This window comes from Penicillium nucicola (genome assembly GCF_028828085.1).
Source record: "Penicillium nucicola strain IBT 29836 chromosome Unknown utg000010l, whole genome shotgun sequence".
NCBI classification, from domain to species: domain Eukaryota; kingdom Fungi; phylum Ascomycota; class Eurotiomycetes; order Eurotiales; family Aspergillaceae; genus Penicillium; species Penicillium nucicola.
The window spans coordinates 6257716-6273153 of NW_026643134.1; the positions used below are offsets into that span (position 1 = coordinate 6257716).

The 15438-nt window shown below is 50.7% G+C and overlaps 6 protein-coding genes across 6 annotated transcripts; 4 read left to right on the forward strand and 2 right to left on the reverse strand.

The window, feature by feature from the left end:
• Positions 1 to 380: 380 nt before the first annotated feature.
• Positions 381 to 2093, forward strand: N7511_010936 (uncharacterized protein; the record flags this gene model as incomplete). Its single annotated transcript, XM_057133313.1, has 2 exons — positions 381 to 1005; positions 1054 to 2093. The coding sequence occupies 2 exons, from the start codon at positions 381 to 383 to the stop codon at positions 2091 to 2093; spliced, it is 1665 nt and encodes a 554-aa protein (XP_056981301.1).
• Positions 2094 to 4167: 2074 nt separating this feature from the next.
• N7511_010937 (Sds3 domain-containing protein) lies at positions 4168 to 5722 on the forward strand (the record flags this gene model as incomplete). The annotated part of the gene is made up of 2 exons (XM_057133314.1): positions 4168 to 4551; positions 4610 to 5722. The coding sequence occupies 2 exons, from the start codon at positions 4168 to 4170 to the stop codon at positions 5720 to 5722; spliced, it is 1497 nt and encodes a 498-aa protein (XP_056981302.1).
• Positions 5723 to 6124: 402 nt separating this feature from the next.
• Positions 6125 to 7795, reverse strand: N7511_010938 (uncharacterized protein; the record flags this gene model as incomplete). Its single annotated transcript, XM_057133315.1, has 3 exons — positions 6125 to 6695; positions 6749 to 7598; positions 7636 to 7795. The coding sequence occupies 3 exons, from the start codon at positions 7793 to 7795 to the stop codon at positions 6125 to 6127; spliced, it is 1581 nt and encodes a 526-aa protein (XP_056981303.1).
• Positions 7796 to 8239: 444 nt separating this feature from the next.
• On the reverse strand, positions 8240 to 9124 carry N7511_010939 (arginase family protein; the record flags this gene model as incomplete). Its single annotated transcript, XM_057133316.1, has 1 exon — positions 8240 to 9124. The coding sequence occupies one exon, from the start codon at positions 9122 to 9124 to the stop codon at positions 8240 to 8242; it is 885 nt and encodes a 294-aa protein (XP_056981304.1).
• A 610-nt stretch (positions 9125 to 9734) lies between these two features.
• Positions 9735 to 10469, forward strand: N7511_010940 (uncharacterized protein; the record flags this gene model as incomplete). Its single annotated transcript, XM_057133317.1, has 1 exon — positions 9735 to 10469. The coding sequence occupies one exon, from the start codon at positions 9735 to 9737 to the stop codon at positions 10467 to 10469; it is 735 nt and encodes a 244-aa protein (XP_056981305.1).
• Positions 10470 to 10841: 372 nt separating this feature from the next.
• N7511_010941 (putative AT DNA binding protein) lies at positions 10842 to 15269 on the forward strand (the record flags this gene model as incomplete). The annotated part of the gene is made up of 1 exon (XM_057133318.1): positions 10842 to 15269. One exon carries the CDS (start codon positions 10842 to 10844, stop codon positions 15267 to 15269), a length of 4428 nt encoding a protein of 1475 aa, XP_056981306.1.
• Between the last annotated feature and the right edge of the window lie 169 nt (positions 15270 to 15438).

The window sequence follows — 15438 nt, forward strand, 5'->3', positions numbered from 1 at the left end:
GAGAGCGCAGAGAAAAGTGTGAAAAACCGATGACTCGATGAAAAGGTCTAGACCTTCCGAGTCTGGCCCAACTCTTGGCATTCTGAGGTAACTGGTACTTGGTCAGTCCCCCAGTTGGCCATACTGGGCCCAGGTACTGGGTACGCTGGGCTCTGGCCCCCCCAAGTCAATTTCCAGACCTTCGTCGCTCTCATCCCTTCTTCTGTCGCTCTCTCCCCCATTTTTCTCTTCTTCCCTCTTTATTTCTCCCCTCCCCCTCCCCATTCCGGCCTCTGCTTCATGCCGAACATCGTTGTCGCCCATATCAAATGAATCGTCAACCGTGCAATGGACAGTGGCCTATCGCCTTACCCGAGAATCTGGCCATGTCTGTTCCACCAATGGTGAAAGTCGACACACAAGCACATCTGTACTCCAACGATACTCAGGAAACCGTCAACACAGCAACCCCCTCTAAGATCCGCCGACGAGCCTCCCAAGGATCGCTGCGGACACGACCGTCTCCGGTGTCGCGGTTTCTCTCCAAGAGTAGTGTCGCCGTCAACTTCCCGTCGTGGGAACATCGTGGCGCTGGGTCTCGAGAATCTCGTCCTCGATCAGCAGACTCCCGGCTTCGTCTCTCAACCACGGTGTCTCGCGGGCCGAGACCCTTGACGGCCTCTCCGGCCTGGAACTCCCCGCCCGCGTACCAGTCGGAATACCCCTCCACCTTGCCTCCCACCCCGCCAGAAGACGATATCCACGTTGCCTGGAATCCCAAGTCCGATATGTTGCTGTACAATGTGCATCCCCATCAGCACCAGCACCCGACCTCCATGAAGATGATGGAGGATGGGCCAGGTGCGGATAACTCTTCCACCAATGGTGCTTCAGATACCTTGAGTAGCCCATCCGATGGAACCTCCCATGGTTCCTCCAGCTCGGGGGGTAGTCCGGGACCTCAAGATGAAATGGATTGTCAGCAGGACATTGGCTCATGGCTGGATCATGGCATCAATTTGACCGGTAGGTGTGCAGTGAGCCGGACGTGGAATCCTCACTAACGATTAGTAGCATCCGCACTGGGTTGTGCCAACCCGCGGGGCGAGGCGGTCAAGATCGTTTCCCAAACTCTTCCTTATCCCCGCACATCCGATCAGTCCGTGTCATTACCAAAGACCGACAGTGTCTTCAGTTCCATGGTGCAGGCGGTTCACAACCACCTCCAACCGGGCCAATCACCATATATCAATGTCACCCATGCAGTTCCCGAGCAGTTCAGTCTGTCGAACTTGCCTCACTCTCCTCCCAGTACTCCGCGTTCTCCTACTGCCGCGGAAGAATATTTCAATGCCACCGTATTCTCCAGTGCAGCCGTGGTTGGTGCGTACCACGATTACCGGGGACCTCTCCAGCGGCAAATGTCCCATGCCCCCATGCCCATCGTTCCTCCGCACAGTGTGCACATCTCCGTCCTTGAGCGTTACCTCCCTCCTTCCTCCGCGCAAGAGTACCGTGATGTATTCTGCCCCACACGGCCATCCTTCCTTGTCGACCGAATGAGCGAGCTCTCACCAAACGGTGGATCCCTCCTCTTCGTGTACCCCACCAAGAAGGGTGCGTCCACTTTCAAATCCCAATATCTGGGACCCATTCTCGACCCCCTGCTTCGTCAGCTCGTTGTGGTGAACGAGCTGTCAGCAGATGTGGGCCGCTACCTCGGTAAGCTCAACACTGTCTCGCAGATGGACGATTTTGCCACCATGAAAGCAAACATTGTGACTCTCTGCGAGACTTTGAGCTCGCCCTCCTCCAAATTCCATGTCGCAGATGCAGGCCGCGGAAGCACCCACCTCGACCGTAACCTTTGGTCCGAGTGGTTCATCCACCAGGAAAAGGCCCGCATGAAGGAAGTCCTTAACCTTTACTGGCAGAACAGCCGTCGCCACCCGAATAAATCCATGAGTTCTGGTGGCATGTCCGGGAAAGAAGTATCACCCGCTATGCTTCTTAGCGAGATCTTCGACGGCATCCGCAAGCGACGCTACTGCGAGGACAGTGAGCCTCACGATGGAATCGAGCTCGGTGTCTTCGTGATTCGCCGCACGAACTAGGCACTCGATGCTCTTCTCTCCTCAACTTAACCCTCCACATACCTCTTCCTCTCCTTCTTCCTCTTCCACTTGACTTCCATTCTCCACCACCTCATTCCACCATAGCATATTTTAACACATCAGCTTCCTTCAAATTAGCTCAAAAGACATGGGACAAAGGCGTCCCCGGTGTTGGTTGGGCCTGTGACTTTCATCTCGCCTTTTGGTTTTTTTTTTTTTTTTTTCTGTGGGCATCTTGGAAAGATCCCACTGCATGACTCTCCCAGGCTTCTTTCTCCCTTGGAGCAGCCACCTTCGGAATGAACTATGAAATACCCCGGTTGTATTTGGCGATTCGGGTTTTATGACATCCTGCTTTTTTTTTTTCTGTCTTGATGATGGAGATATAAAGATACACGTTTTAGTGGCAATATATCTGCTTATATAGCACACTTCTTTTCTGTACATGTATATGCGTAGTGCATTGTAAAGTGAAATTAAAGGATCCTTTCTGGTAAATGGCTGGGATTAAAGGGGGTTCTGAATAGGGGTCCGACTGCTCGGTGGACTGTGCTGCTCTGTTTCGGGGTTTGTTAGGTTGCGTTGGGCTTCACCGATTTTTGGGTTGTTCAGGGAATGTCGTGGGTTCCGCCAGACTACTGTACAGCAAACGGGGTAATATGTACATGATATATGATGTATGAATTTGTGATATCTTGCACATGGCAATAGCTTTGTCTATGATAAGCGATCGAATGTCGTCAATGTACATGGAACGAGACTGGAGTATAGTGTCAAGATCCTCTCATTCCACTACCCTCCCCATCAAAGGTTTCAGGAAATAAAATATAAAATATACACAGAGTACAGGATATAGACGGAAAGAATATGAAACAGACCGACTCTTTTGTTTTTCTCACTTAATCCTCCGAACTCACAGATTCAAATTCAGGTAGTCCATTGGCTTCGCTGTCATTTGCAGGACGGATCCGGCTATTGGCATTGGCATGCTCCCAAGGTTCCCCCTCCACGATGTACAATCATATAGGAAGAAGCCACAAAAGACTCACATTATATTATTCCGTTCCCTAAGCCGGAACCCTGAATTTCCCGTCAACCTCCCCCGCCCCAGAAGGGAGAAACCAAGTCGTTCAGTAGTCTTTGTAAAAATAGCCTCTGTAGAACTTATTGATAGAGCTTTATTTTGTAGGGGTTGGGAGATTGAGGCCTACTGATAAAGATATTGGGCTTACTAAACTCGACAATACTAACCTTGGAGGTTATTCAGCGCCTTTAGATGACTCAGTAGAGGCAGTGATTACGCTTTGGACAGCTCTTGAACTGTTTGATTCACTGGTAATGGAACTTTAGTAACTATAGGCTACTAGAGGCAAGTCTTTCAAGGCAAGTGAGGCTAGCAAAGCGTGCTAGTGGTATACACTACGTCAGTCCACTGAATGTGGACCTGCTTGGACGAACTGTATTCCCTCTTCGCAAACTCAATAATCATTTGCTTCGCATCCTTCTAGAGGGAGAGCTATTTATTCTAGAATGTGAACTAAAATAATGAATCGGGTCATTATTTAATGCCAGCGCAGTATTTGAAATCTTAAAAGTGTCGCCCGCTGATTTCCCTCTTGGGATATTGTGCCCTTCCTGCTCAATGCCTGTATTGTGTATTGCATTTCAAAATCTCTCCAACTTTGTCAATCGTACTTTGGCGCTATGATTATGCATCCTATCTAATTATTGACATCGGTAAATAATTTACCTTGCCTATTCCGGAGGATATATTCTCTATTCATCGCTATTCGTAGTCATGTGCTCAACTGTTTAGGCAACGGGGCTTGGAGAAAAGCCCTAACCCCACGATATTCAACAAAATCTCTTCTTGCTTACATGCCTTGGCCTTTCACCTGAATAATTGTTTCCTCAACAACCGTTTCCCATTGTAGTCTCCCCGACTACCTCATCTACTTCGGACCGGCGGAACCTTCCTCCGGCCATACTTCTCCGACGACCCACCCCTCAAGCATCTCTCTGACCAACTCTGGTGCAATCTAACGTTCACCGTCGACCACACTCACCAAATACAATGTCCTATCCAAACGCAGCCCCCATCAGCCCTGGTGGCGGGGCTAGCGGCGCCCCCTCGAAACGCGACAAACGTCGTTCTGCGCTCCAGGAGCGCCTCCAGGAACTTACCGCGCAGTTTAGCCATAACCGCGACATTCAGTTCCGCCAGCAACTGCATGCCTTGCAGTGCGATATGACTCTCATAAATAATGCCGACCCCTATGGCGCTGGTCCTCTGCTTGACACTGCCGAATCTATTGCCGCCCTGATCGAGGATACTGTTGGTGGTGGCAGCAAGTTTGCGAAGGAGATGGCTGGGCTTGCTGGATCTTGGTATTCTCGCTTTGTCCAGCAAGTCAATCAGGTCAAGGAGACAAGAGACGCAACTTTGACCTCTACTATGGTAAGTTGTTTATTTGTTAACATGGTGACTTTTGCTAATCGGACTTTTTTTTTTGCAGAATGGTTACAACGATATGCTTGAGCGACAGCAGCGCGAACATGATTTCCGAGTTTACTTTGCAAAGGAAGAGTTTAACCAACTTTCCTCTACGCTCCGCGAACGATTGATCCAGAGCATCTCCAGCAAAAAGGCCCGTCTCATGCGCGAGAAGGAACAGCTCGACATCGCGGACACCAATGCTTTGCTGCTTCACCCCAATCAATTCAGCATCACCAACCCTGCCAGTCCTGGTGGCACCCACAGCAACCGCAAGACTCGGCACACGCGTCACCGCGTTGATCTCGATGAGCTGGGCAACGGTGTTATCACAGAGTTGAATAAGCGTAAGCGCAAGGCCCCCGACGAGGAGCCTGGCTCTCCTGTGCGGGAGACGGGTGATGCCACCCCAGCGAAGCGCGCAAAGGCCGAAATTGCAAAGGAGCAGCTGGTGCCAACATATTCAATTCACTCCCTGTTCACCGATAAGGAGCTTAGCGCGCACGCCAATCAAGCCCACGTCGCTGCCGTTCATTTCTTCTCTACCTCCAAGCGTCCAGACCACGGGTCTGGTGCTGTGACCAACGGAAATAACACCGACGTCGAGGATACCCCCGAAGGAACCGGCAATGAAGACAACGGCACCCCTAGCGCAGCAGACATGATGCGCACTGCCAGCCACAACTACCATGCCACCCGCTCGACCCGCACAACCGCCGCTCATAGCGCTCTAAGTGCCCTTGCCGATCTAGCCGATAAGCCTGCAACCCGCCCCAACCTCCCCTACCACGTCCTCTCCAACTACCACGCCCGACCAAACGGCAACGCCCCGCCCCTCACCTCTCTCATGACCGAAGAAGTCGACGACGACTGTGCGCGCATGAACCGCCTCATTAACAAGCCCGTTTCGTGGATCGACCATTCCCTCGTCGAGCTGGTCGCCGCCCCTCTGCCGTCTTCAGACCTCATCGACGGCCACGTACCCGACCCCAACAGTTACTCACAGCTTCACCCTGACTTCTCTCCTACCATGGCTGTTGACTGGACTCCTGCAGCTCACAACCCCGCCGCCGAGATGTTCCCGCCTACTGCTATGGAGCGTGAGCGCAGCCGCAAGCGCACTCGGAACCACTAAGGATTGCATCGAAGTTCCGGGCTCGATACGGTGTGTGTTAGATAAGACGAGATAATATGGGATGGACGGCTTAGGATGGGCTGGGCTGGTTTGGTGTTTTTTTCAGGAGTCATGGGCTTTGGTCCCACACCCACGGCGTACTTTTTTCAAGGTGATTGCCATTTGAACATATTAGCGCCTTTTTTATACTTTCGAGTGAATGCGTTTCAAATACATTCTTTATCTGTTGATGACCCACGTGAACATGGCGATCTCGGAATGGGAATCTGTAGATGCAAGTGCCGAACATCTCAGAGACTACAGAAAGGGCAGAGCGACAGAAATTGATTCATTATTTTTACAAGTTTGATGTTCTTCCTATGGACGGCTTCTTTTCTTTCCTTTGTAACTCTAACTCCACGTCTATACTATATCGGACGATCTTAAAGCTTCCTTGTGGAGTTCTCGCTTCTCATCAACCGTCAGATCACTTTTAGCCTTGTCGATCCTGATTCCAAAAACAATAAGCACAAGTGCAAAACCAGCAATTCCAACCGCAAACCAGAAGGCCACCTGATAGCTTTCTTTCACACCCAGGTGCTTGGTGCTCGAGGCCGCAAAATCAGCAAAACCAAGGAAGAAGCTAATACCAACAAAGACCAGACAATTGACCAAACCGCCCGCTGTTCCCTGCTGGTGGCTTGGCAGGCTGGTAGTAATGAACACATTGCTCACACTGTAAGAGATATCAATGCCAATCGTGGCACATACCATGGCAGGGAATACCCAGGCCCAGAAGTTTGGCTGGGCAGGCATGAGGGCGAAAAGAAGTGCACTAATGAGATATCCCATGGTTGAGAATGCTAGCAGGAGAGTCCCTGATAGATGATGAAGTGTGAAGCCTCCCACTGTAGCGAGGACGAGGCCTCCGATTGCCATGGGCGCGAACCAGGCTGTTGTAAGGAGGGGGGTTGCGCCTACGATGGTTTCGATGCTGTTTTGCTCGTTAGCGATCGCCTATGGTAAATTAGCTAATGGTGCACTTACTAAAAGCTTGCATAGAAGAGGTATATCCCAAACACCCCGTATGAGAAGAAGAGTGATACGCAAAGTGGTTTCATATACTTTGACGCAAACAGATCGAATGGCAACAATGGTTGTTCTGCAACCCAGCCTTCGATGTAGAACGCAGTGCACAGCAGCAGACCTCCAATGATGAATGTGATATAGATGTATGGTGTTGCCCAACCATTGGGAGCATGAGAACTGTCTGTTATACCAAAGACCACAAGTATGAGCCCCGGCACGATCGTGATAAAACCCAGCCAATCCATCTTGGCCGTCCCATGCTTTGTATCCGACTTCGTAGCATATCTCCCCAGTGGAACAGTAAAGAATGCGATAACAGTCACAATGGCCAGAAGAATAGTACCGATATAAAAGTCCCAGTTCCATGGAAGATACTGCCCACTCAGCCCCGACAGAAAGATACCCAAGAAGAATCCCATCGGTGAACAAGCGCCGTAAAGGCTGAATACCAGGTTCTTTCGCGGTCCTGGTCGGTAGATACTACCCAAGAGCATCACACCTGATGGGAGGAACGCCGCAGGTCCAAATCCTTGCAGTGACCGGCAGAAATTGAGCATGAGATAGTTCTGGCTGAAACCACCTATCAAGGACCAGATCGTGTACCAGAGCAGCCCGCATACGAACACGATGCCTCCGCCATAGATATCTGCGGCTCGACCGAACGGTAGGAGGAAGGCTCCTGTGACAAGGGAGAATACACTTGCTGGCCATGTTTGGGAGTCGGGTGGGATGTCAAGTGCTGTTGCAAGTGATGGGAGAATGATGTTGAATCCGCTGATGAAGTATTCCTGCATGCTGTTAGTATATTCTTGTTTAACAGAGAGATTTCCTCAGGGAACTTTCACCCATCATCATAGATGCGAGCAGGGAAAAGCAGAATCCAAGCTCAGCTGCCCTTGTTTTGAACATTTCTGGCCTTTTCCTTCCTAGTATTTCCACGTCGATTGTTGTTCGATTGGCCGTTTCGCAGCCATCTTCACTTGGTGGGGGTGGGAATGAAGTCATGAGGTCGACTAATCAGGCACAAGGTCACGACCTGAGTCAAACAAGATATTCAATTTGAGTCTAAAGCAAGTGGTGCAATATTGGTTGCTAAGAGTTGTGTATTCGTGAAGAAGGGACCGATCGATTTGGGGATTCCCGCATATTATAGGACGGCTATCATCTTATAAGTAAGCCGCCATTGATACATTTGTTATCTTGTAGAAATTCCAAGTTTTCTTCGGTTAGGAAACTTATCAATGGCCGTTGCGATTCCACTATAAATCTGCTGGTTTAACCTTATGTGATAGACTAAGCTTGATCGGGGAGCCAAGACGCTAGCGTGGCCGCAAAAGTGGGCCTGACCGGAAATCTTGACAGGCCTAAACTTGCGCTGCAGGGAGCTTACAATGATCCATGGAGTCTGGAAGCATCGTAAATTGAAACGTCACATTGAGTTTTGCTGCTTCAGGTTCTTGAAAGAAGATTCATGTCTAGCAGAGATTGAACAAATGTTTTGATAGAACGAATCGCAATGCCTGCAATCTTGTCACCATCACCAGCTTCTGGATCAAAGGAGCAGACTGTGAGTGACTTGGGTGTTGACTGTCGGGGTACAATTCTCATGCATTCAATCAAATCCGACTCAAGCATGCCCCCAGGTGACGGGTAATCATTCACCTTGCCGTAACTGTCATCAAGAACATCCAGATCCAAGTGCACCAATGCCGGGCTGTAGTCGCGGCCTTCGAGGTGAGATTTCAGCTCGGATGGGAAGTTGATCTTTTGCATGGTGTCACCCCAGATAGCCGTCATGCCGGCATCAATCACCCGCTGTCTCTGAAGATCGGATTGGTCTCGCAATCCACAATACAGAAAGCGATGATAGTCCAGAGGCTGGAAGCCAGGAACAGAGCTCATGAGTAGTTTCCAGCTTTCGCCACGGAGCATTGATAGCCCCATGGCATCGAAGTAGCCATTTTCGTTGACATCCGGGGAATCGAGATCATCATGGGCGTCGAAGTAGATAAAGCCTAGATCCTGGATTCGAAGTCCACATGCAACTGCAGCACTGGCATAACAATTACCTGAGAGGATGAGGGGGAAGGTGTTGGTGGTGACGGCGCTTGTAACGGCCTTCGAAATGCGACGCATGATTTCGAAGCTCCGGCCGATTTCTCCTTCGAATTCATCAACTCGTTCAATCTCGTGTAGATGAACTTTGATTCCCAGATCCTCAAGCTCTTGGACTATTCCAAGTGAGCGGATTCGATGGGGTCCGTTTCCTACTCGGTGGTCCCGAATGCCAACATGGTATGGTGAGAAGATTATGGTGATACCATGGGCAGCCATTTCAGCTGTTTGACTTTCAATTGGAAAATGTGATCAAGAGAAATAGACAAATACAAATATTGAGCCTGTCAAAGGCTTGAAAAGGGCAGCAAAAAAAAATAAAGTTGAGTTCTCCATGGAGGTGCTGTGGAGGCGGTATCAGCCTTCCGGGATCCATCTAGATCTAAGTGATGACGTCGTTGGAGATGTCTACATCAGGAGACTCAATTGTCTGCTTCGATTCTTACCATGTCTTTGTTGCAGACGATGCTTGTTTTACTTCGGTCTATGGCCAATCTGAAAAATCGCATTTGCATCAGAAGTTGACATGTCGGTGCGAGGGACCCCATATAGGCCATGTCTGATCTATAAGATCAATAGTTGGCAAATGAAAGTTAAGATAATAAACCAGTAACTTACGCCGAGAAAATGAGAATATGTGTATTGTCTTACTGATCACGGATTAAATAGCGACAGAGGACAAGAAATCCGTGGATTGCCACAATACAGTAGCTCAACTCTGCGTCATCGCCTCCTACCCTAGGCAAGCTTTGCCTATCTCAACACATGGAAACGAGCAACACAGCTCATATCAAACAAATAAACCCCAAAAAACGATTGAGTCGCGAATATGAGTTCGATTGAGGTTGACAAGGCAACAATAGAGCCGCGCTGTCTCCAGCTTTTTACCACAATTGAATCCAAATTCAAAGCCTCCAATATCGACAGCGAGAAGTGGTACCTCACAGCGTTAAGTTCCATCTCGACAACCCCGGAATCCCACTTTGCTGGCCAACTGTACCTATATCTGATAAGCCAACATGTCTACTCGACGACCACCGAACGCCAGAAGCTGATTCGACGCATGCGGGAGGTGCTATTCAAGAACATTGGTCTGCTAGGGCTTCCAAAGCCCACTGAAGCCCTCATTCATATTACCAAGCTTTTGTCCGACGAAGACTCTGAGTACTCATTCAGCAGAGAAGGATGGCAATGTGACGAGGGAAACCATGCGCGTGGTATGGGATGGTTGGAGACACTGTACGCGCAGAATACCACAGCGCTGTTTGAGTTGTTCAAGAAACATCGGGACTTTGGGTTTTGGGTCGCAGATATCACCTATGGGTTGCTCTTGTCCGACCGCCAGATTCTAGACGATGTGGACACTGAGATGGTTGTTTTGCCGGCCGTCATGGGCCAAAACCTCCCACGAGAAACATACTGGCACATCCGAGGAACCAGGCGATTGGGAATATCTAAAGAGGATGTTCGCATGGTTCTGGAGTGTATCCATTTGGTTGCTGAGTCTGGTGGTGTAAACTTGAATCGCGTGCCTACTGTGGATGCCGTAGACGCGGATCTCTAGAATTGCACTGGCCATAAGCCGGGCAAATCAAATTATATGTCAAAGTCCTAAAGACTCAAATTAAGCATTCACAACATATCCACTCCGATATTTTCCAGAAACAAAGACAACACAAGACGAAACAAAGAAGTGGAAGTTTTGTTTGGGCACGAGGTGCTTACCTAACCACCTCGAGGACGACGTTTCGAACCGCATCGGGAGACTTGTTTATGTCTACCCCGCGTTTTTCTCTTGTTCTTGTACTCGAAGCGATAGTTTGTTCATAATTCCTGTTCTAGGATTGATTGTACAGTTCAACGCATTCCGCCGGGTGTGCTCTCCACCCCCTTGGCGGCACGCGTGCCTCCCGAAATTCCATCGCATGAGTCCGCCATGTCCAACTACACCTCGTCGCGCAGTCAATCTTCCTCCCCCGATATTCTGGGCCCACCAGGCGACGCAGAATACCTGATTTCCTCGCCAATGAAGCCTTTTGTTGGGCGTCAAAGCTGGGTGTCACCAGCTCCCGTGAGGCGCCATCAAACCCCCGCGAAACGAGCTCCTGCAAAACAAAGCCCGGCGAAGCGGTCGCGCGTGAGCCTCAGTCCCGCGAAAGGCGCGCATTCAATCCAGTTCAACGATGTCATTCTCCCCGGATCGCCGTCCATGAATTTTAATAGTCGCCAAAGGTCGATCTCTCCGGAGAAGCAGGATGGAAATGTGAGCCCGTGGCGCATTCGGCTCACGCTCGAGGCGACCCAAGATGAAGAAGACGAGAAGCTAGCCAGTCCGTCGCGCAAACGACTGAAACCCTCAACAACCACGACTATGATCCCTTTGAAGGATGAACGGAGTCCCTTGAAGGAGAAAACACCCGCGAAGCGACGAGGCCGTCCACGCAAATCAGAGGCTCAGACACCGACAGATTCGCCATTTCCTGGGAGCCCTGGACATACTCCTGGCCTACGATGGGAAGAATCTCAGTCGCAAAGCCGAGGCAGACCTCGTAAAGGTACGCCCAGACCGAAGACACAGGATTTCCAGATGGTGGAGGACCAGCCGACTCCGAGTGTGGAATACGATCAAACGTTTAGTCCGATGAATGTCGTACCAAATAGTGACGCTGGTTTGACAGAGCAACTCAGTCCAATGGATACTGTTGCCAGTGATGCCAACCAGCGATCAAGCCCTATGGATACCATTACCAGCGATGCTCATTGGGGTCAACAAGGCAGCCCAATGGATACGCTTGCCAGTGATGCTGGCCAGGGTCTACACCAATTCAGTCCGGAGGATGATTTTATTCATGATAACGCCGACGTCGACCGCCCGCCCAGTCCAATCAACCTAGCCGCCGATCCAGATTCCGAAGAGGATTCTTGGGGCAATTCCGACATGTCCATTGCTGATCTTCGAGACCCCACTCAAACAGTCACTGATGAAAATAATAACACAAATCGCCAATATGGACGCACAAGTCTGGAAACACCTGTCATCAGTGCTACAGAACATCATTTTTTGGATAATGATGATAACATACATTCCACGCCTTCCAAAATGCCATCGCCCACCCGCGAGAGAGCGATCGCATCATCCAGAGCATCTCAAAACACGCAAAGTCCACAGTCACGTACATATCCGACTCCGACTCCCACATCTTCGCCGGCCGAAGAAGAGAGTCAAGCACAACAAGCTGATATCGACCAGCCCTCAGAGCCAGATGAGCACCCTGAGACTGATCCGCTTGAAGATCCAACAGATGACCACGAAGAGTATGATTCCATCATGGAAAGTGAAGGGTTCACTATGGTTTCCCTTGATACCCTTCCATCTGCCAAACAATATGGACTGAGCTCCAGTACACAGGCTGGAGAACGAGGCCCGAAACCAAAAGAATTTGGAGATCGACTGAAACGCAAGCTTGCCGGAACGATTGAAGACTTCCGACGCGATTCTCGTGCTCCTAAATCTCTAAGCCCAAGTACAAATACAGCTTTTATGAATTATGACGAGCCAACCCCTCCCATTCGACCACATGCCCTACTACGATCGGCCGAGCGACCTTTTGTCAACTACGTCACCGAAGTCTCTTACCCGCAACTCCGTGACGTACATTCTCCTACCAAAGCGATTCCCGATCAGGAAAAGCACCGAGAGGAAGAACGTTATGCAGAGCAAGAGCGCCAAGCCAAGGCTGAACGTCGCGCTGAAGAACAGCGGCAGATAGAAGAAGAACGCCAGGCAAGAGCAGAGCGACAACTCCGGGCTGAACGTCGGGCACAGGCAGAGCGCCTCGCCGAGGAGGAACGCCAAGCAAGAAACGAACGTGAGGAACGGGCAGAACGCCAAGCGCAGGCAGAACGCTTAGCTGAGCTGGAGCGAGAGGCTGAACAAGAGCGTCAGGCTAAGAAAGATCGACAAGTAGAGGAAGAGCGCAAAGCACAGGCAGAGCGCCTCGCCAATCAGGAACGCCAAGCACGGATAGAACGTGAGGAACAGGCAGAACGCCAAGCGCAGGCAGAACGTCAAGCCGAAGAAGAACGTCAAGCCGAAGAAGAACGTCAAGCCGAAGAAGAACGTCAAGCCGAAGAAGAACGTCAAGCCGAAGAAGAGCGTCAAGCCGAAGAAGAGCGTCAAGCTGAGTTGGAGCGTCAGGCAGAGGAGGAGCGCAAAGCACGGACAGAGCGACGGGCACGTGCCGAACGTCTCGCACATGAAGAACGCCAAGCCGAGTTAGAGCGCCAGGCTCAAGAGGAGCGCCAGGCTCAAGAGGAGCGCCAGGCTGAAGAAGAGCGTCAAGCAGAGCAAGAACGTCAAGCACGGATAGAGCGACGGACACGTGCTGAACGCCAAGCGCAGGCAGAACGCTTAGCTGAAATAGAGCGCCAAGCTGAAGAAGAGCATCAAGCAGTGTTGGAGCGTCAGGCAGAGGAGGAAAGACACGCAAGAGCCAGACGTCGAGCACAGGCAGAGCGCCTGGCCAAGGAGGAGCAGCAGGCGCGAGCAGAACGTCTCCGAGCAGAGGAAGCAGCACTTTCCTATGAGCAGCAGCTAGAAGAGCCGCTTGATTACGAACATCGCGAAGAGGATGTGGAGGATGTGTATCAGGAGGAGCTTGATGATGGCGAAATGGAAGAACCAGATCTCTTCATGCCATCGCCACAGCCCAAATTCACCAACTCCATTCAAGACAATCAGATGTCCATACGAAGAGCACAGCGAGAGGCACAATGGCAGCGTGAACGCGATGAAGTCAGCCGCCAGGCCTCAAACTCAAGATCCGCAGTCTACATTGAGAGTGATGAAAGTGACGCTGGTGCCGAGCAGTACGATGCCGGTGTCGGAAGGTCATATGATGAACCCGCACCTGATGGTGAATCGGAGTTTGAAGAAGAACCTGATGACTTCGAACCTGATCTTGTGCCTGAGCCCTTGCCCCATAAGAACCAAACAGCGAGCCCCGAACCTCAAGACGAGGAGGATGGCTACGATGACATCTGGCAACTTGAGGCCAACGACCACGACCATATCTCAGAGAATTCCGAAGATGAGCGCCTTCGAGAGGAGGCTGCCGAGGCCGCTAGCCCTTGGAGAGATCTTGGAGCAACTTCAACTCGTCAAAACCACTGGAGCTCATCTCCAGGCTACGCTGAATCGGAACGTGATAGTGCATTGTACTATGGTCCATCTAAGGTTCGCGAGCTTCGAGAGCAAAAGGTTGACCTTAATGCTTTACTTGCGGAAGAAGACACGCCGAATCGCGCGCAATACTACAATGGAACGAGCACCCCTCGCGCCATGCTAAACAGAAGGCTTGGGACACAACGGTCCCCGATCAATGTTTCTCCCTTGAAGGAAAATGTATCGCGTACTCCAGCGCATATTCGGTTGCAGCCTCTGTCCCGATCTCCGGACGTTTCTCAGGCCGATGAGTCTTCTCATGTCTCTCACAAGAGCCCATATGTGGAGCACTCATTGGAAACAGAAGATGACGGTAACGACTCGAATGCCGGTCTTGATCGATCTAGGTCTGCTGATGCACCTTTGACATCAACTCCACAAACTCGTCAGCCCAATGGAGGACACCAAGGATCATCCTGGTTCAAGAAAATCACTAGTTTTACCCCGCAATGGCTGAAAGCCCCTACGAGGGCACGCAGCTCAAGCGTCACTACTATTCCCGAAGAGTCGGAGTATGAAGATGACGATGAAGTAGCTCACATTGAATCCGCAAGGGGACTTGATGGGCACCTCGATGACGAACCGCTCTCTAGGCAAGGGAGTGAATCCCCCGCGAGCCCTTGGCGACAACTCACTCGGTCTCCGCAAAATGATGACCAGCAGGCGGTCGAAGATGAGGAGCCATTCTATGAAAGAAGCGTGTCTCAGGAGATTGCGGAGGATGCAATTCCAGCGAACGATCTGCATGAGGCGTCGCCAGGGCCTAGACCACTTGCTGTCTTCGGCTACTTTTCGGATGCGCATTACATCGCCCTTCGCCGTATCTACCAAATAGCAAAGCGCTACCCGGAGCGTTTCCAGTACTTCGACTCCCCAGGTCGGGCTGCTATCATCGGTGATTGGATATGGACATCGGATGGCCATCACGGGGTCCCCATCACAGAGATCCAATTTGCTATCATCGACCGATTCGCCCAGGAACTTTCTCGGGCAGATATCCAATACGGTGGAAGTGGACAGATCGATTGGACGGAAGCCGATCTGCATCGGAGACTCATTAGCATTATCATTGGCGAGCAGATCCGAGAGGAAAGGAAGGCCAAGGCCAACCGGGGTACTTCAGTTGATACATGGCGATGAAACTGTTATTTTTGTCTTTATCTTTTTTGTCTCATTCTTGGTCCGCGGTTGGACGTTTGAGCAACATCTACCTTGGAGTCAGCGGTTTGTTTTGGAATGGGGCTGTTCTTGATTTGGTTATGATTCCCTCACGGTTATTGGTTAGGCTTTTGTGCAGGATTGGGCTTTT